We start from the raw sequence: 20925 nt of genomic DNA, 5'->3' as shown, positions 1-20925 counted from the left end.
TCAAATCTATATCTTAAATGTCATTTAACATCTCCTGTCCATTTCTTTTGTTCAGTAAATTGATGTATGTGTGTCTGTGTATATTTCAAATGTCAAGTAGCGTATCTCAACCACTCCTCCTCTCTTTAGACTGTGTGAACAAAACTACAATAAGGAAGTTCTCATTTCCCAAAGTCATCGACACACTTGCACAGGACACTCACAACAGCAGAGTCTTCTCTCCTCGTATCAACAAGCTCAGGACAAAAGTGTGAAACCAGAGGTAAGATAATAATTGCACGTTTTTTGGGGGGCTGAATCCATTTTATGACAGACACTGTTTTACTTTCGGTCTAGATTTCAGCAGGAACAATGGAACACAGCATCGGTAACAGCAAGGACATCATTGTTGGGTCCAACAAAGGGAAGATTGGTGCTAATAATGTCATCAATATTAGCGGTGAGTTCAACCTCTGCACACTGGTTGTTGTTGATGAAGTCTTTCAGTTTTTACAGTTGGCGTGAGTATCAATAATAATCTGTTTGTCAAATAGTTGCAGAGAGTAGAAGCCTGCTGTTTAGCTATTTCATGTCTGTCACTTCACAGCTCTATGCTAGAGGAAATGTGTAAATATATATATTTTTAATATAGTGTTATTTTTTTGTAATTTAAAAGGAGGAATAGGATCCCAGTCAAATACTGGCAACTCGTGTAACAAAGGAGGTGGAAGCAGCTCTGGATCTACTGATTCTGGGAACACCGGCAATGGGAGCGGTGAGTTGTGTTTCTCCTATTGTTAAAAGATCCAAAAGACTTCATCGATTTAATATTGTATTTCTACAACATTGTCAGACTCACGATGGACAGCTTCTTTTTTTTTTTTTGAAGTATAAAAATCGATGCAGCACAAATTCCACAAAATTCTTCTTCCTTGACAAAACCTGGTGCCTACATTACCCACAATGCAAGAGGCAAGGGACCTCACTTGAGGCAATTTATCGAACTTTGCGCAGCCCCCTCTGGGTTATGGCTAGAGGGGATCCGTCTTGTGTAAATATGACGTCACTTTCTTGTTGTATTCGGAGTGACTCAGGAAAAAAGCTGCCTGCAGAACGTAAACACATGAACACAAACTCTTGCGAGAGTTTTACACAAGACGGATCCTTTCTAGCTATAACCCTCATTCTGGATCCACAAAAGGCTTAATACAACGTTTTTCTTAAATACAGTAGTATTTCCCAAGACCTGTAAACACACTTTGGTGTGTAAAATTGGTGGAGTTCCCCTTTAAATAGCTACTAAGTGAGCTAATTTCTAATTTCTTGGTCATTCTCTGTAATTTAAAAGGAGGAACAGGATCCCAGTCAAATACTGGCAACTCATGTAACACAGGAGGTGGAACTGGAGGCAACTCTGCTTCAGGCAACACCGGCAATGCGAGGGGTGAGTTCTGAGTCTCATATCAATTTAGTAGGAGTGGGCAGTTAATGATGAGTGTATCTATTTATTATTTTTGTGTGAAACAGGAGGAAATGCAGTCAATGTTGGCAACGTAACTAACATGACAATTGGAGACAATGCAGGAGACATCGGTGCGAAGAACACCTGCAATATGAGCGGTGAGTGTCTCACATTGTTGGGCAGTTAATAAAAATGGGATCTTTCATGATTTCTGATTCGTTATTCATGTAATAAGATTAGAATCTGTACACTAAAGCTGTGAGTAAGATTAACAGTTTATGTGATTTTGTTCTATTCATGAATCATTGTATTTCAACAGGAGGAAAAGGAGTTAAAGTGGATATGGGCATCATAAGTAACATGGGTGCCGGATCCAACACAGGAAACATTGGTTCAGGGAACAACTGCAATGTGATGGGTGAGTTCTCTGGGGGGTTTGGCAGAAATGGGCGGAGTCATGATTTCTGTTTTGTTGTAAAAATACAAGGGGGCAGACTTGGTGAAGGCATGTCGCTTCAAGTTCTAGTGCAACGATGACCGACGCCACAGTAAGGCCAGTTTGAGTAATGACTCTGAAGGCTTATCAGACGCCAAAACGCCATTTTTGATTGTTAAAAAATGTCCTAGGACTACCTTCCAAAATAAATGACAAACTGGGCTATAGATATGTGTTATGCCACTGTCAGGTGTAATGACCCACATAAATATTCAGCTTACCCTCACCCATTACTGCCTGGCATTATGAATCCAAAGTATTCAGGGTCAAATTTCCTCACCACACGCTTTGGAGCTGTTATTGGTGCAGGGTTGTCTTCAATATCACTTTTTCGTTTAAAAAACCGCACTATTTTGTTTCACTGCATCCGAGACATATAAGTCTGTAAAGGGGAGACTCGTGGGTACCCATAGAACCAATTTCATTCACATATCTTGAGGTCAGAGGTCAAGGGACCCGTTTGAAAATGGCCATGCCAGTTTTTCCTCAACAAAATTAGCGTAAATTGGGAGCGTATTTAGCCTCCTTCCCGATAAGCTAGCACGACATGGTTGGGACCAATGGATTCCTTAAGTTTTTTCTAGTTTCATATGATAGTATCTTCTAGCTTTGAAAGACAGAATAGCAGCCGTCAGACTTTGAAGAAAAAAAACATTTGGCATTATCTCCACATCCCACCAGTGGGCCCCAGCCCAGTGGTTGAGAATAGCTGATGTAGACGCACCGATACTGGATTTGAGGCCGATACTGATATTGAGATAAAGATCGATTGATAAATACCCCTTAAATTAGTCTTTTTTTTTTTTTTAACTCTGACCAAGATACTGGCTACGCTCCAAATTGCATACTTTTTCTTTTTACTTTTAGTGCATAATGCAGCTGCCCTTACAAAGTATGTACTGTTGCATGCAGTATGCATACCATTGGGACATTCTATGTAGTCATAACATCGTGCCTTAGCACTTTGATCCTCTTGCTCATATATCCGCTGTGCAGAGGATTGTGGATCCGAATAGTCAGAAAAGCATGCTTGGTTGCATACTGCAAAATTTGACCGGATGTAGTAGAACATCCTGGTATTTTTGCCATACTGCATTTGACATACTAAACCTTTTTCTGGCATACTAAATAATATGGTAGTATGGGTAGTGGAACACACAGATGTACTGAGCCAGCTTAGTTGGAAAATGAAAGTATTGGCATCACTCATTACCTAAAATGTATCTTTGGCTTTTCTGTACTGCAATGTCTTGCTTTCTCTGTCCAACATAAACACAAATAAATATTTCTGCAGATACTTAATATTGGCCTGGGCTGGCCAATATATTCCATTTGTATTTCAACAGGAGGAGACGGAATCAAAATAGGTATGGGCAACATCAGTAACATGACAGTTGGAGGGAATGCAGGAGGCATTGGTGTAGGGAACACCGGCAATGTGAGCGGTGAGTTGTACTTCTCCTATTGTCCTATTGTCCAAAAGACTTCATCGATTTAATATTGTATTTCTACAACATTGTCAGACTCACGATGGACAGCTTCTTTTCTTTTTTTTTTTTTTGAAGTATAAAAATCGATGCAGCACAAATTCCACAAAATTCTTCTTCCTTGACAAAACCTGGTGCCTACATTACCCACAATGCAAGTGGCAAGGGACTTTACTTGAGGCAATTTATCGAATTTTGCGCAGCTCCCTCTGGGTTATGGCTAGAAGGGATCCGTCTTGTGTAAATATAACGTCACGTTCTTGTTGTATTTGGAGTGACTCAGGAAAAAAAGGCTGCCTGCAGAACGTAAACACATGAACACAAACTCTTGCGAGAGTTTTACACAAGACGGATCCTTTCTAGCCATAACCCTCATTCTGGAGCCACAAAAGGCTTAATACAACGTTTTTCTTAAATACAGTAGTATTTCCCAAGACCTGTAAACACACTTTGGTGTGTAAAATTGGTGGAGTTCCCCTTTAAAAAGCTACTAAGTGAGCTAATTTCTAATTTCTTGGTCATTCTCTGTAATTTAAAAGGAGGAACAGGATCCCAGTCAAATACTGGCAACTATTGTAACACAGGAGGTGAAACTGGAGGCAACTCTGCTTCAGGCAACACCGGCAATGCGAGGGGTGAGTTCTGAGTCTCATATCAATTTAGTAGGAGTGGGCAGTTAATGATGAGTGTATCTATTTATTATTTTTGTGTGAAACAGGAGGAAATGCAGTCAATGTTGGCAACGTAAGTAACATGACAATTGGAGACAATGCAGGAGACATCGGTGCGAAGAACACCTGCATTATGAGCGGTGAGTGTCTCACATTGTTGGGAAGTTAATAAAAATGGGATCTTTCATGATTTGTGATTCGTTATTCATGTAATAAGATTAGAATCTGTACACTAAAGCTGTGAGTAAGATTAACAGTTTATGTGTTTTTGTTCTATTCATCATTCATTGTATTTCAACAGGAGGAAAAGGTGCTAAAGTGTATATGGGCATCATAAGTAACATGGGTGCCGGATCCTACACAGGAAACATTGGTTCAGGGAACAACTGCAATGTGATGGGTGAGTTCTCTGGGGGGTTTGGCAGAAATGGGCGCAGTCATGATTTCTGTTTTGTTGTAAAAATACAAGGGGGCAGACTTGGTGAAGGCATGTCGCTTCAAGTTCTAGTGCAACGATGACCGACGCCACAGTAAGGCCAGTTTGAGTAATGACTCTGAAGGCTTATCATACGCCAAAACACTGTACAGGGGTTTCTGATCATGTAGACCAGGGGTTCTCAACCTTTTGTAACTTGAGACCCACTTTTGATTGTTAAAGAATTTCTGAGGACTACCATCCCAAATAAATGACAAACTGGGCTATAAATATGTGTTATGAGTATTGTGGATCAGAATAGTCAGAAAAGCATGCTGGGTTGCATACTGCAAAATTTGACCAGATGTAGTAGGACATCCTGGTATTTTTGCCATACTGCATTTGACATACTAAATCTTTTTCTGGCATACTAAATAATATGGTAGTATGGGTAGTGGAACGCACAGATGTACTGAGCCAGCTTAGTTGGAAAATGAAAGTATTGGCATCACTCATTACCTAAAATGTATCTTTGGCTTTTCTGTACTGCAATGTCTTGCTTTCTCTGTCCAACATAAACACAAATAGATATTTCTGCAGATACTTAATATTGGCCTGGGCTGGCCAATATATTCCATTTGTATTTCAACAGGAGGAGACGGAATCAAAATAGGTATGGGCAACATCAGTAACATGACAGTTGGAGGGAATGCAGGAGGCATTGGTGTAGGGAACAACTGCAATGTGAGCGGTGAGTCCTGCAGATGCTTGTAGCGGGCACTTTCATGATTTCTGACTGATGTATGAGACTAGAAGCTGTACACTACAGATCTGAGATTAACAGTCTTCGTGATTTTATTCCTTTTATTTTTCTCTGTAAATCGACAGGCGGAAGAGGAGTTGAAATTAATATTGGCAACGCAGCAAACACAGGGATTGGGTTCAACGCAGGAGACATTGGTGCCGGGAACAATGTTAACATCAACTAATGTAAGGAGGAGTTTTAGTTGTCACAAGGACACAGTTTGGATGTATTAAAGTACACGTTTTGTGTTTGTAAGTGTGCTTGTAAAAGCAATTTAACTGTGTTTCTCCATCTCTCAGGAAATCCCAGTCCAAAAGACCATGGCACACCAACAAACAAAAAAAAAAACTCCAAATGAAAATCAAGATGTAGAAAAAGACTTGTTTCTGCAGCATTCTTTATACATTTTCCTGTTTTGTTTCACAATAAACTGTGTTGAAGATGACTGTTTTATTGTCTTTATTGAACTATTTTGGACAGTTTAACCTCTGACAACCAACAATATAGTATTAAATAATTAGTAGGTAGCATGGTGTGAAATAGTTTTGCAGTAAAAACATCTGTAAACACGTAGGTACTGTATACCTAGTAGTTGTATTTATTAAGAACATCTCTGGTATTGCTTTAAATGCCACCGTATTTGCGCCACATTTAATTATTCAATGTGAGTTGAATAGGAAACAATTATTTATGAATGTGTGCATGCATGTATGCAGAGGAAATCAGTTTCATTGATTGCATTACATTACACTGACCAAATCTGAACTCACTGCTGGTGACTGAGACAGTTTTACTGTAAGTGATGAAGTCAATGAATTAATTGGCTGCACTTTTTTTAACGTTGTTTATATGAGGCGTAAATAAAGGTGTTCAGGAGTGAAATGGATATATCTGGACGGATAAATGCATAGTATTTGATCATAAACTAAAGTATTGGGCAAATTAACAATTTGACCTGATGATTGCACTAGATGAAAAGTCAGGGGATCACCAAAGTCATTAGGATAAATCCTCTATGGACAGTTAATGTCTGCACAAAATCTTCTTTTAATCCATCCAATAATTTAGATAATTCAGTCTGGACCAAAGTGGCATACTGAATGACTGACTAAGCGACCAACAGACTGTCATTGCTATCGCTACAGCCACTACTGTGGCTAAAAAGAAGGGTAAAAAAAAAACACAGAACACTTGGGTGTAAGTGGGGAAACATAAAAAATGCCGATGCTCCAGGGCCCAATACTTCATTAAGACTCTCTCTTTGGGTGCACATTGCTGCAAGCGGCTGTAATTCACTTGACTTCTTCTGCTTTGAAATCTTTTCCTCACCACATCACGTTTTTCTTCTGCTCTTTCATTTTCATTCTTTGTTAATCTTCCTCTATTTGAGTGCAATCATGAGAAAGTGTTAGAGAAGTATATCACCAGCCTCAAGATAACGTGATTTACAACGTGTCCAGTAAACCATGTACATGCATGGTTAAAGCTAGACTTACAATTGATATAACCTTTGAATTGCTTGCTTATTACATATAACTTCTTCAAATCCATGGGCCTCCTTCACAGCCACGTGAGAACATTTCTGAGTATGAATTAAAAAAAAGTTTTTGAAATTGAACCTCAGCACTGCGAGACAAAATGTCACAGTTCTCCATTTAGACTAGGTGGGAACAAAAGAGTTTTGCTGAACAAACAAAAAACACCTGTTAACCAGATTAAGGATGTTCGCCTACTAAACCCCCAAAGACATGACCGTGCATGTGCAGCACACTTATAAAAGCAGAGTCTTCTCTCCTCAATGCAACAAGCTCACCTCACAGCACAGGACCAACAACTGAAACCAGTGGTAAGATAAAGACGGTGTGTGTGTCTGTCATATATCATATTTTGCATTTTATATTGAGGCTATGTCAGACTCTGTGCTAAAGTTAAATAATTCAAGTGAGATACCCAATACGCTCTAAATAAGTGTACAACATTTTGACTGAACCCATTTTTAAGACAATCACTGTTTTACTTTCCTCTAAGTCATTTTCTGACTGTCTACATTTCAGCAGGAACAATGGCAAGCGTTGCAAACACCGAAGATGTTTCCATTGGCGACAACGCCGGGCAGGTTGGTGCTGGAAATGAATTTGACGTTAAAGGTAAATCCTAGTGTGACTATACTATTCTGTCAGGTTGTCTTGACAGTTTCATTAAATCTCTTTGTCTCATGACTACTCTTACAGGAGGTCTCGGAAAAGACGCATCTCTGGGCAACACCATCGGCATCGAAGTAGGAGGAGAGAATACAGCGACTGGATGCATTGGAGCGGACAACAAATATGAACTAAAAGGTGATTTATTCATTGTATTGCAAGAACAATATTAACAGTTTATTTCCGATTGATTACTCATGTTCAGATATCAGCATTTTTTAAACTAAAATCTGAGGTTATGTGGTTTTTAATTCCTTCTCTCATTCTTCATATTTCAACAGGAGGACTGGCAGATCATGCATCTGTCGGCAACACTACTAAGGTTATAGTTAAAGGTGATAACTCAGGAGCCATTGGTTCAGGGAATAAGGTCAACATCAGCTGAGGTAAGAAGTCAGAGATTTAGAGTATTAATTAGAGAGAGTATTAAAGTATACATTTTGTGTTTTTAGGTGTGCTTGTACAAGCATTTTAACTGTGTTTCTCCATCTCTCAGGATAAAAAACCTCCAAATGAAAATCAAATCAAGATGTAGAAAAAGACTTGTTTCTGCAGCATTCTTTATACATTTTCCTGTTTTGTTTCACAATAAACTGTGTTGAAGATGACTGTTTTATTGTCTTTATTGAACTATTTTGGACAGATTAACCTCTGACAACCAACAATATAGTAATAAATAATTAGTAGGTAGCATGGTGTGAAATAGTTTTGCAGTAAAAACATCTGTAAACACGTAGGTACCGTATACCTAGTAGTTGTATTTATTAAGAACATCTCTGGTATTGCTTTAAATGCCACCGTATTTGCGCCACATTTAATTATTCAATGTGAGTTGAATAGGAAACAATTATTTATGAATGTGTGCATGCATGTATGCAGAGGAAATCAGTTTCATTGATTGCATTACATTACACTGACCAAATCTGAACTCACTGCTGGTGACCGAGACAGTTTTACTGTAAGTGATGAAGTCAATGAATTAATTGGCTGCATTTTTTTTAACGTTGTTTATATGAGGCGTAAATAAAGGTGTTCAGGAGTGAAATGGATATATCTGGACGGATAAATGCATAGTATTTGATCATAAACTAAAGTATTGGGCAAATTAACAATTTGACCTGATGATTGCACTAGATGAAAAGTCAGGGGATCACCAAAGTCATTAGGATAAATCCTCTATGGACAGTTAATGTTTGCACAAAATCTTCTTTTAATCCATCCAATAATTCAGATAATTCAGTCTGGACCAAAGTGGTATACTGAATGACTGACTGAGCGACCAACAGACTGTCATTGCTATCGCTACGCTCACTACTGTGGCTAAAAAGAAGGGTAAAAAAAAAAAACAGAACACTTGGGTGTAAGTGGGAAAACATAACAAATGCAGATGCTTCCATACAGGGCAGGACAAATCACTGAATGGTTTGACGAGTTGATCTGAACCCAACTAAACACCTATAAGAGATTTTGGAACCAAGTGTTTTAGACACCACCATCATCAAAAGACCAAATGCAGGAATATACAGTATTTTGGTAGAGTGGTGTCCATCCCTCCAGGGCCCAATACTTCATTAAGACTTCCTCTTTCTGTAGTTTCAACAACTCCATCAGAGTGATACGTCTCTAGCTGATGCTGACACATGCATTTCAAGAGTAGCATTCTCACAGTTAAACTCCATTCATATAAATCAATCAATCATCAGACAATCAATCAATAATTTAAGCTTCTAAACATAATATTTTTGACCTAAATATTTGGATCAAATAGCTCGTGAAAATTAAGGAATGTCAGATTAGGTAGGTTGTACAGCTGTTATTTCAGTGCGTCAGATACATATTAATTCAACATTTAGATCAATATAAGTCAGACTCTGTTTTGGCAATATTAAAGGACTCAGATCGGGGCCAAAAACAAATTTGATCGGGAAATCCTTACTCAAACATTTTATTTAATTTTTTCGTTTTGATGACCAAATTGCTCAACGGTTCCGAGAAACATTGGGAACACATTGCTGGAAGCGGCTTGACTTCTTCTGCTTTGAAACCTTTTCCTCACCACATCACATTTTTCTTCTGCTCTTACATTTCCATTCTTTGTCAATCTTCCTCTATTTTAGTGCAGTCATGAGAAAGTGTTAGAGAAGTATATTACCAGCCTCAAGGTAACGTGATTAACAACGTGTCCAGTAAACCATGTACATGCATATACAGACGTAGGCAAAATCGTTGGTACTCTTCCGTTAAAGAAAGAAAAACCAACAATGGTCACTGAAATAACTTGAAACTGACAAAAGTAATAATAAATAAAAATTCACTGAAAATGAACTAATGAAAATCAGATATTGTTTTTGAATTATGGTTCAGCAGAATCATTTAAAAAAACAAACTAATGAAACTGGCCTAGACAAAAATGATGGTAACATTAACTTAATATTTTGTTGCACAACCTTTTGAGGCAATCACTGCAATCGAGTGATTTCTGTAACTCTCAATGAGACTTCTGCACCTGTCGACAGGTATGTTGGCCCACTCCTCGTGAGCAAACTGCTCCAGCTGTCTCAGGTTTGAAGGGTGCCTTCTCCAGACAGCATGTTTCAGCTCCTTCCACAGATGTTCAATAGGATTTAGATCCGGGCTCATAGAAGGCCACTTCAGAATAGTCCAATGTTTTGTTCTTATCCATTCTTCGGTGTTTTTAGCTGTGTTTTGGGTCATTATCCTGTTTGAGGACCCATGACCTGCGACTGAGACCAAGCTTTCTGACACTGGGCAGCACATTTCGCTCCAGTGGGTTTTTCTCTCTTTAACGGAAGGGTACCAACAACTTTGCCTACCTCTGTATGCATACATGTGGTCGTATATACATGCATATCTTTTCCTCACCACATCACGTTTTTCTTCTGCTCTTTCATTTTCATTCTTTGTCAATCTTCCTCTATTTGAGTGCAGTCATGAGAAAGTGTTAGAGAAGTATATTACCAGCAGCCTCAAGGTAACGTGATTAACAACGTGTCCAGTAAACCATGTACATGCATATACAGACGTAGGCAAAATCGTTGGTACCCTTCCGTTAAAGAAAGAAAAACCAACAATGGTCACTGAAATAACTTGAAACTGACAAAAGTAATAATAAATAAAAATTCACTGAAAATTAACTAATGAAAATCAGATATTGTTTTTGAATTATGGTTCAGCAGAATCATTTAAAAAAACAAACTAATGAAACTGGCCTAGACAAAAATGATGGTAACATTAACTTAATATTTTGTTGCACAACCTTTTGAGGCAATCACTGCAATCAAGTGATTTCTGTAACTCTCAATGAGACTTCTGCACCTGTCGACAGGTATGTTGGCCCACTCCTCGTGAGCAAACTGCTCCAGCTGTCTCAGGTTTGAAGGGTGCCTTCTCCAGACTGCATGTTTCAGCTCCTTCCACAGATGTTCAATAGGATTTAGATCAGGGCTCATAGAAGGCCATTTCAGAATAGTCCAATGTTTTGTTCTTAGCCATTCTTGGGTGTTTTTAGCTGTGTATTTTGGGTCATTATCCTGTTTGAGGACCCATGACCTGCAACTGAGACCAAGCTTTCTGACATTGGGCAGCACATTTCGCTCCAGAATGCCTTGATAGTCTTGAGATTTCATTGCACCCTGTACAGATTCAAGACACCCTGTGCCAGATGCAACAAAGCAGCCCCATAACATAACCGAGCCTCCTCCATGTTTCACATTAGGTACAGTGTTCTTTTCTTTGGATGCTTCATCTCTTCATCTGTGAACATAGAGCTGATGTGACTTGCCAAAAAGCTCTAGTTTTGTCTCATCTATCCAAAGGACATTCTGCCAGAAGCTTTGTGGCTTGTCAATATGCATTTTGGAAAATTCCAGTCTCGCTTTTTTATGATTTGGTGTCCTCCTCGGTTGTCTTCCATTAAGTCCACTTTGGCTCAAACAGTGACGGATGGTGCGATCTGACACTGATGTACCTTGACCTTGGAGTTCACCTCTAATCTCTTTGGAAGTTGTTCTGGGCTCTTTGGTTACCATTCGTATTATCCGTCTCTTCAATATGTCATCAATTTTCCTCTTGCGGCCACGTCCAGGGAGGTTGGCTACAGTCCCATGGACCTTAAACTTCTGAATAACATGTGCAGCTGTAGTCACAGCAACATCAAGCTGCTTGGAGATGGTCTTATAGCCTTTACCTTTAACATGAAGGTCTATAATGTTCTTTCTGATCTCCTGAGACAACTCTCTCCTTAGCTTTCTGTGGTCCATGTTCAGTGTGGTACACACCATGATGCCAAACAGCACAGTGACTACTTTTCACCCTTTAAATAGGCAGACTGACTGATTACAAGTTTGAAGATACCTGTGATGCTATTTACAGAACACACCTTAACATGTCCCTATGGTCACATTATTTTACATCTTTTCTAGGGGTACCATCATTTTTTGTCCAGGTCAGTTTCATTAGTTTGTTTTTTAAAATGATTCTGTTGAATCACAATTCAAAAACAATATCTGATTTTCATTAGTTCATTTTCAGTAAATTTTTATTTATTATTACTTTTGTCAGTTTCAAGTTATTTCAGTGACCATTGTGGGTTTTTCTCTCTTTAACGGAAGGGTACTAACAACTTTGCCTTCGTCTGTATGCATACATGTGGTCGTATATACATGCATATATGCATGTACATACGACCACACACAAACACTATATCACATAGTCACACCACACTGCCCAGTCACAGATAACCCAACAACTTTCACACGCTAGTTTAGGTTTCATTTTATTAAGTAATAGATTACAAGCTTTCTAAGGAGTTGTAGTTACACTGTTTTATATAAATCACCTTCACTGTACTGGCTCTCCATAAGGCGCACTGATCCCAGTGATTGTCATAATGGACTCAGATACCAAATGACAGAATAGAATACTACATACAAGCCACAACGCTACTTAGGCTGTGTCTGAACTGTTAGAAAAAGTAGTGTACATGCCATAGACTTTCCTCTTTTCATTACATTCATTCATCCATTATCTGTAACCGCTTATCCTATTCAGGGTCGCAGAAGTGCTGGAGCCGATCCCAGCTGACATTGGGCGCAAGTGGAGTACACCCTGTACAGGTCGCCAGACTATCACAGGGCTGACACATAGAGACAGACAACCATTCACGCTCACATTCACACCTACGGGCTAGTCAACAATCAACCCAACCTGCATGTCTTTGGGAGGAAACCGGAGAACCCGCAGAAAACCCACGCTAACACGGGGAGAACATGCAAACGCCACACAGAAGGGCCCCAAGCCGGATTCGAACCTGCCACCCTATTGCTCTGAGGCGACGGTGCTAACCACTGCACGGCACCCAAGACATTTGTGGATGTCATCTGCGGCTTTGGGAAACGCCGATTTTTCACCATTTTCGGACATTCTATAGACCAAACAACTAATCGGTTAATCGAGAAAATACTCAACAGAATCATCGACAATGAAAATAATCATTAGATGCAGCCCTAAAACAACAAAAAAAAAATTGCGGACAGTAAATAGAGTGCACTATATAGTCTATAAGGGGGGATTTCGAATGCAGCCCTCGGCCTTCTGTTCCAGTGTTTCTAAATGATATGTTGTGTTGTAGCCATGTATTTTATTTGTGGTATTTTAGTTTGAAAGGTGTAATGTGCCTCTAAGAAATCTCTTACTTTCTGAGATGTTCATGTTCCTTCAGGAAGAGCTCAGTCCTTCTGTTATTCACTCCTGTGCTGCTCTTGTAGGACCTGAGTAAGAAAACAGAAGAGACAAACATTAAATGATGGAGAATTGGATTGACAACTAGTAATAGGATACAGCGAATGATGATTTCTTTTGGTCATTTTTTGCCTTTATTTGATAGAGACAGTAGAGATCCACACAGGAAATGTAGGGTGAGGGGTACTGCATGCAACAAAGATCCCAAGCTAGAATTAAACAGGGTCCACGTCATTCCCACTAGGCCACTGGACGCCCTCATGAAGCAACATTTATATAATATGACTAAGAGTCTACAGACATGCTGGCAGGTCTGTTAGGCTGTATTTGTGCGTGCAGGTAATCTGAATAAAATCATGTGCCTCTGTGTCCTCCGGTGCTCCTAACGGCATCTACAAGATTTCACAGACCGGAGGAAAACAAGCAGTCAGAGCTGATCTTGAGCCTGTCGTCTCTGAGCAGCTGTCAATCACTTGTGAACTCCGACCAAACGGTCAAACTAGACAGCGCTGATCAAATATGAATCAATATTCTGTTACTGTAATGCCTATTTCTCTCCACAAATGTTTTCAGAATCATCTTGTAGTGCACTGTTCAGCTGTAAAATGGGAAAGTTTGTGACCCGGCAGCCATGTTGAAATAAGTTGAGGAAATACCAAGCACCGCCTACCAGCCGGAGCACAGCCAATAGGAACACTGAATAGGAATGGTGTCTATCTGAAATGACCTGTGATTGGCCAAAGTCTCCCGTCACAGGCTAGATTTTTTAAAGCCACAAAACAGAGCCATGAGGAGTTGCAGAAGTCTAGTTTTCTCTCAGAACACTTGAATTACAATATGCTGAAAGGTTATTATGGAATTTTTGCCCAATGATGCCAAAAACATTCTGCCTACTGAATCTTTAAGCAGCTTTTCAGTTGCCTAACAGAAGGAGTCAGCACCAAAAACAAGTTTTCCCCAGCCTTTGCTTCAGCCTGAAAGGGGTATTCCACTCCCTCCTATTAACCGATGCCTGGATGCTGATTATGTACTTCCTGCGTTAAGGCTTTCAAGTGATTAGCTCTGCTTAACCCACAACTCTGTCCTCCATCTCCTATTTACACCATCCCCTCCCGATTTGGACTAATCATCAATTCATCATCCATTATCTCTTCTGTTGCCCCCCTCCCCTTCACTGTTCCTCCATATCTCTCGCCTCTATGAGGATAATTAAAATTGACTCTCATCATTTTTGCAATCAGTCAACATCAGATCAGGACAATGTCTCTCTCTCTCTGCCCCTCTGTCTGACTGTCTCGCTCCCCCTCTCCTCTTCTGATGAAGCATTTCTCTGGAACAGCCAGGCCAGATGTAACCACTCTACCTCAGTTTGGGCTGAATGAAAGCCTTGCGGTTTGATTTACTGTAGAAGGCACTTAGGAAAGATATCCCCAGAGAAAGAGAGAGATACAGACATAGATAGAGAGATGCAGGAGATACAGACAGAAAGAGAGAGAGAGAGACAGAGAGAGGGAGGGAGGTAGGCTAATAAGAAGAGGTGCCTCTCATTAGAGGATGAAACATGATAGAAGGAGTAGAGATTATCAAAGGGTGGGGGAACTCAGCTACAAACTGGACATTTCTGCCTCCTTCTGGTTAAAGATAACATAACAAACGTCCACACTGAGGAGGAGAGGAAGAGAAGGAAGAGATAGGAAAAGAAGGGAAGGCAAACCAGGGTTGGAAGGGCTTAAGGAAGGAAAGACTGACTCTGCCAACACAAAGCAGACTTAAAAGAATACTCCAGTGATTTAGTATTGCACTTCCATAAAGTTGGGAGATTTACGAGACAGATAAAAAAAATTCAATGATTTAGAGATAAAGATACAAATAACATATTTTTTATTATCTAACTATCTTTTTCCTGTTGACATTAATGTTAAAGAAACGTCTGAATCATATTTGAGAGCTTCTCCTACAGTAGGCTTTACATTACAAAACATAATTTTAAACAACATACTTATGTAGATCTGAAATGATCAGTTGATTAGTTGGTTGACAGAAAATTAATCTGCAACAATTTCGAAAATCAATTAATAGTTTAAATCATTTTATAACCAACATCGCCAAAATACTCACTGGCTCCAACTTCTTAAATGTGAATTTTTGTAGGTTTTCTTGGTTTTTCTACCAAAGGATATTGAATATCTTTTGATTTTGCACTGATTGTCAGATAAAAACAAGCTATTTGAATACATCACTTTTACTCTGAGAACTTGTGACAGGCATTTTTCACTGTTTTCTGACATATTATGGTGAAAATTATAAACCAAGAAAATAATCAACACATTAATCAATAAAATAAATCGCTAGTGAGAGACTTAATTGCATTTAACTTGACAATCGTACAGCTGCATCCCAATTCACTCACTGAGAATTACGGTGGATTCAAACCTTTAAGGTCAGTTTACCGGAGAGTGGCATTCTCCGATAAGAGGGCATGAGACTTCACATGTAAACGTGCACACAAAAATGTCAGAAACCCAAAAATATTGTTAACAAGATTGAGGTTAGGAAATTAAAAATAAAGTTCATATTTCAAGAGCACATTTGCAACTGACGTAACTACTTGTCAAGGAAAACATCAGTTGATGTTTTCCCAGCCAGTGAAATTAGGAAGGCGATAGCATACAGAGATAATATGTGTTTTGGATTTGGAAATCTCAACAGAGCCAAAACCCTTGTTTGTATTGGTGGCAAATGCAAAGACATCAGGACAGGTGTTAGATATTGTGAGGACTCTGGCAACTGTGTTTTGCATAGTCCATTTTTCATCAACAGTTCCTATCTATAACACTGGTTTCCTGCACAAGACTGGCAAACTGCAATGTCGCGGTGAATGGAGAAAACCATACAAGGATTATGTTGCATTTGTTAACAATATACAGTATCTTTTTTAATCTATTGTCAAGAGATGTATGAAGATGCTTACTCAATGTCTCTGTGAACAGAGCCGAGTAGGTCCTCTCGCTCCCGCAGGCTGAAGAAGTTGCTTTTGGTTTTGTGGAACTCATGAGTGTAGTCCTGAGGGATAAAGTAAAAGCCAAAATAAAGCCAAAATAAAGCCAAAATGTAGTACAATTTCACAAATGTTTCTACTTAAAAATATGGAAAATACAGAAATAAAAAAGACTCACATGTGGAGCTGAAACACTTTTCAGCGTGAGAAAGTAATACAAGAAAGTGAAGTAACTGTACCTACCTGTAAGATGTCTCTGTGTCTCTGTAAGGTGTGCATCAACGCTGCGTTATGTGACGAAACCCCCGGAGTGTTTGTGTATTCTGCCATCTTGTCATTGACTGAGCTAAGCTGCAAAAAACAAGATAATATTGAAAAGAAGTAACCATATAAACAATTACTTTTGGGGGGTAAGTGATCTTAAAAGTCGAATTTTATTAACTTGGCAAGATTATAATTTAGACTCTCAGGCTATAGACAGTCAAATGTATTTCAAAGTAAACATGAATGTATTATAATAAGCATAAACCTCAATTCTAATCTAGTTTGTACAATCTGTAAAATAAACAGTAGCTCTCACAGTATATATAACACAGGATGACACAATCAGCTATGGCTGGTTTCTCGCTTTTTTTCTATTGGAGAACACCGATTATAAATTAAAATTGTTGATATTTTTGGCATCACATCAACTCTGTCCCCTCGAGGCTTAAACAGCTGCTTCTGAAGAGAACCGTAAAACTCCTTCAACTATGGCTGTTAGCAACCATATATGTGTGATATTTGACTTACATTGGCCAATAGCTGCTCCAGCTCAGTAGTCATGGCCACGAGCATATTGTCTTGAGATGAGCCAACAGAGTCAGACCTGATTTAAGAATGAAAAGGAAAGGATGCTAAAGGTCAAGTTTACGCTCAATTTCTTTGTCATTCAAACTATAAAAAATACAGTTGTATGTCAGACAAAAAAATTTTAAGTGTACAGTCTAGAGCAACACAATTAAACAGGAACAAAATATAATTCACACCAACATCTAAAATTGCAAGAGGATAAAAAAAATGTGATTAATTTCTGGCCAACAAATTAAATTGGTAATAGTTAAAAATACTAAATATCCTACTTAAAAGGTATTCAATGCGAGGTAGGTATTATTTCTATTGCCTCCACACAGGTCTCAACTTGGCAACGACTGAGCCGGCAGCTCGCAGCTAAAGGTGCTAACAGCGCTAGACATGAAAACAATGGCAACACTGCTGACAGAGCCAACAGTGTTTACCTGGGAGGGAACTGGATGGTGGGTGCTACACTTCCGCAACTGTTATCAGCTGTAACCACGGTATGAGAGCAGTGTGGAGCGGCGGCTGTGAGCTAGCCAGTGTGGCACGCTCACGTGCACTAAAAGCACACGTGGCCGGCCCGGCTATGTCAACAAATTACGGAGAAGCTCTGATTACAACCCACACAGAGGGAGAGTGACTTCAATCTCTGTTCAGGTAGACATTACTCCTCTATATCTTTACATAGCAAATAGTTGTTTGATGCTATAATAATGCTCTGGATATCGTATAAAGAAACCTTTAAACATTGTGTAACATCTGTTTTTCAGTAGAAATGTAAAAACAATTGTTGTTTATGGTAGTCAAAAATGATAGTAGTTGTATTAAGTTCTATATCCAAGGTCAGCAAAAGTCAGAGTAGTTAAAATGAAGTGAAGAGTGAGCAGCTGACCTGCTGTCTCTTGTCCGCTGGTCCCTGCTGCTGCTGCTGCTGTAGCTGGTGCAGAGCTTACTGAAGGAGACAAGCTTGATGTCCAGTTCATTCTCCAGCTGTCTGGCCTGTTTACGCAAATCTGAGAGAAGAAACAGAGAAGCACTCAAGACGAACATTTCAACATGGAAGCAGACCAACTAAATTATTAAAAAACAAACACAAAACAGGCAATAAGAAGCAGACAAAATAGAAGGCATCATATAGACACCAAAAAAATAATCAGTCTACATAGCAGACTGATCTGGCTCAGATATGGCTTGACGTTGGCACTGTTGGCATTTAGTTTGCAATGGCATAAGGTGTACAAACTGGCAAACAAGACATGGGCTTTAGTATTTGACCCAGACATGAAATTACACCATTTGGGCCACATTGCTGTAGCCAAAGGGAGACTCTCACTGAGTAAATGTTTTGCATGTCATTTTGGAAGCTATAAAGTCACCAGCACGTATCAGTTATTTACCTTGTGGGAGGTTTAACACCATAGTTTGACAGTCCTCCAGTTAGAAGATATGTGTGATGAACAGGGAATGCAATTAGTACCTGCCACCTGCCAAATACAGGGTAAATGTTGGCTGTGGCAGGTGAAAATTTCAGGTCACCTGCCACCATAGCAGACAGGTTTTCCACATATTAAGAAATATTATTTTTAAAAAGCAATTCTAAAGCCTAAATTAAATATATGGTAACACTTTTGCTTTATTTCCATGTCTGCTGATAAATAGATAATAATTAGCTTAATAACTTCTTTGAAATTTCTTTAAAAAACTCCCTGAATCATGACATTAGCTACCAGGTTACATTTGTTTAGACAATAAGTCTCACAATGGTGAGATTTGTGCCTGATCAGAAGTGTCTTCTATTAGTTTTGGGCTTATTTTAACCATTATATACTATTTTAGCATATAATTATTAAATTATGTTTATAATAAAGTAGTTTTTCGATACATTTTGAGGTAAATATTGGGGTAATTTGGCAGTAATTCCACAGAAATTTCAAATAGGTTACTTGCTATTTATCACCTAATTACCATGAAATTTGCGGAGCTGCAAAATTAAGTGTTACCAAATATAGTCATGGATTAAGGTTACATGATATATTCCATAATTCTACAGTCTGGTACCACTGACTCAGTGTTTACAATTTTAAAGCGTTCTACCTAGATTTCAGAAGTGGCAGACAAAAAACACGAGTGGCTGGTAGAAATGTTCAGTGACCTGCCACAGTGGCAGGTGCGGAAAAAGGTTAATTTCAGACCCTGGTGATGAACATTCATTTGTTAATGAGTTAATCACCTCAGTAGGTCCACAACTATTCTCAGGGACTCCTCCCACCCAGCTCATCACCTGTTTGACCTGCTGCCCTCTGGCAGGCGCTACAGGTCAATGAAAGCCTGCACCTCCAGACTCGCGAACAGTTTCTTTCCCTGGGCCATACTGACACTGAACAAACAATAAATCTGTGCAATATTAATACACTGAATGTGAAATACATTTGTCTGTGCAATATATCCTTGATGCAATATACACCTCAAGTGCAACTACCTTTGTTTACATTTTATTTATTACATCTACCCTACCTATTTTACAATTAACACTGTTTACATTACATCTGTTTTTATATTTTATACTTCTAGTGTAACATTTCTGTTTTATTTGCTTTATAACTGTGTGTGTTTTACCTGATATATGTTTTATCTGCCTCGTTTAGTCTTTGTTTTAAAGCACTGACCAGAAGTGGCAACTGTACATACAATGACAATAAAGCTTTCTATTCTATTCTAATCTATTTTATGATCAACAATGAATGACAATAGGTGCAAACATCTCTGCTGGGTTATGGATTAAGAAGTAAAAACAAAACAATGAATTAGGAAGTTCACATTGTGTTTGATTTGTATTGTTAAAGCTGCTGCACTTTGGTTTGTATAAACCTTGTTCCTGCAAACAGGCAGCAGAGGGTCAAACAGCCAACTCAAGTTACACAAACTTTACAATTCAAGCTAGTAGAGTAGCTAGACTTCAGATAGGAGTCTGCTTGTATAACCAGTTAAAGATATCTTTATATCCCAGCGGATATATGTAGATTATTAATGTAACATCTAATATGTTAAACTGTTTTAACCCGTATGGGTAAAGAACAAACCAAGATGTACTTGTTGTTTTAGCTGGAACATAATTTACCTTCCCAATAGTCGCTGCTGGTCGCCATGTTTGTTGTTGACATGTCATCATCAGCCGTGAAGAAGCAACAACTGTCGCAAATTCTCATTGGCGCCTCAGCCGGAAGTATAAAGAGAACAGCGTCCTCTGGTGGTTTCCGGCAGCAAGGGTACTACTTTTTAAAAATATATATATATTTTCTTTTTATTGAAGATAATTCATATAAACTCAATACTTCTAACATACAAGGCACAATTGTATAGGACAGATAACTTAAATTATAAAAAAAATTATATAATAATAAAAATAAATAGAAAATAATTAAAGGAACAAAAAAGAAATGCATAAATAAATAAATAATAAGACTGCTCTCTTGCATAGTAGCTCTAGGGGTCATCATCATATATGTTCCGTTCTTCATAAGCTCTGAGGAGAGACTTTGCATGTTATCCTTTCATTAGTCTTAAAGCACTGAGATGATTGTCCACAAGGTCCCTTTTGAAAACGGAAAATAAGGGTTTCATTTTCATCCATTTGGATGCATGGATGAAAAAATTTGCCAGCAGTATCAGATTGTTCAATATCAAGTCACTCTTAATGTCCTTCATGTTAATACCAAACACAATATTTTCTCTCGTGAGAGGAGCAAGTAGTTCTACTTACTGAACCAAATGAACCAAATCAATAACTCTCATCATTATCCCGAGGGACAAAATG

At 38.7% G+C, this 20925-nt stretch overlaps 2 protein-coding genes across 4 annotated transcripts in view; one reads left to right on the top strand and one right to left on the bottom strand.

Moving 5' to 3' along the window:
* LOC119475831 (Golgi SNAP receptor complex member 1-like) overlaps window positions 1-20344 on the bottom strand; it is a 35368-nt gene extending 15024 nt beyond the window's left edge. Inside the window, exons 1-6 of one of the 2 annotated variants that reach the window (XM_037748892.1) lie at window positions 20230-20344; window positions 18004-18124; window positions 17067-17142; window positions 16518-16625; window positions 16248-16339; window positions 13231-13305 (exon numbers count right to left, since the gene is read on the bottom strand). In XM_037748892.1, coding sequence (XP_037604820.1) covers window positions 13231-13305; window positions 16248-16339; window positions 16518-16625; window positions 17067-17142; window positions 18004-18124; window positions 20230-20317 — 560 coding nt within the window. In that variant the 5' untranslated portion in view covers window positions 20318-20344. Of the gene's footprint in view, window positions 1-13230; window positions 13306-16247; window positions 16340-16517; window positions 16626-17066; window positions 17143-18003; window positions 18125-18508; window positions 18616-20229 lie in introns of those variants that run through there. The other variant, XM_037748893.1, reaches the window with a different exon arrangement.
* Window positions 115-5760, top strand: LOC119475830 (uncharacterized transmembrane protein DDB_G0289901-like). Of its 2 annotated transcripts, none has more exons than XM_037748890.1 (13): window positions 115-262; window positions 337-439; window positions 656-754; window positions 1328-1423; window positions 1507-1599; window positions 1761-1859; window positions 3284-3382; window positions 3964-4059; window positions 4143-4235; window positions 4397-4495; window positions 5163-5261; window positions 5399-5500; window positions 5615-5760. In XM_037748890.1, the coding sequence occupies exons 2-12, from the start codon at window positions 352-354 to the stop codon at window positions 5497-5499; spliced, it is 1062 nt and encodes a 353-aa protein (XP_037604818.1). In that variant the 5' UTR covers window positions 115-262; window positions 337-351; the 3' UTR covers window position 5500; window positions 5615-5760. The 2 variants fall into 2 exon arrangements, with proteins under 2 accessions (XP_037604818.1, XP_037604819.1); XM_037748891.1 differs by having other exon boundaries at window positions 214-262; window positions 314-439.
* Window positions 20345-20925: the final 581 nt, after the last annotated feature.

The sequence above is a fragment of the Sebastes umbrosus genome, chromosome 17 (genome assembly GCF_015220745.1).
Source record: "Sebastes umbrosus isolate fSebUmb1 chromosome 17, fSebUmb1.pri, whole genome shotgun sequence".
NCBI lineage: Eukaryota > Metazoa > Chordata > Actinopteri > Perciformes > Sebastidae > Sebastes > Sebastes umbrosus.
Note: the sequence above shows the minus strand (reverse complement) of the source record. Positions and strands in the feature narration are given on the sequence as shown.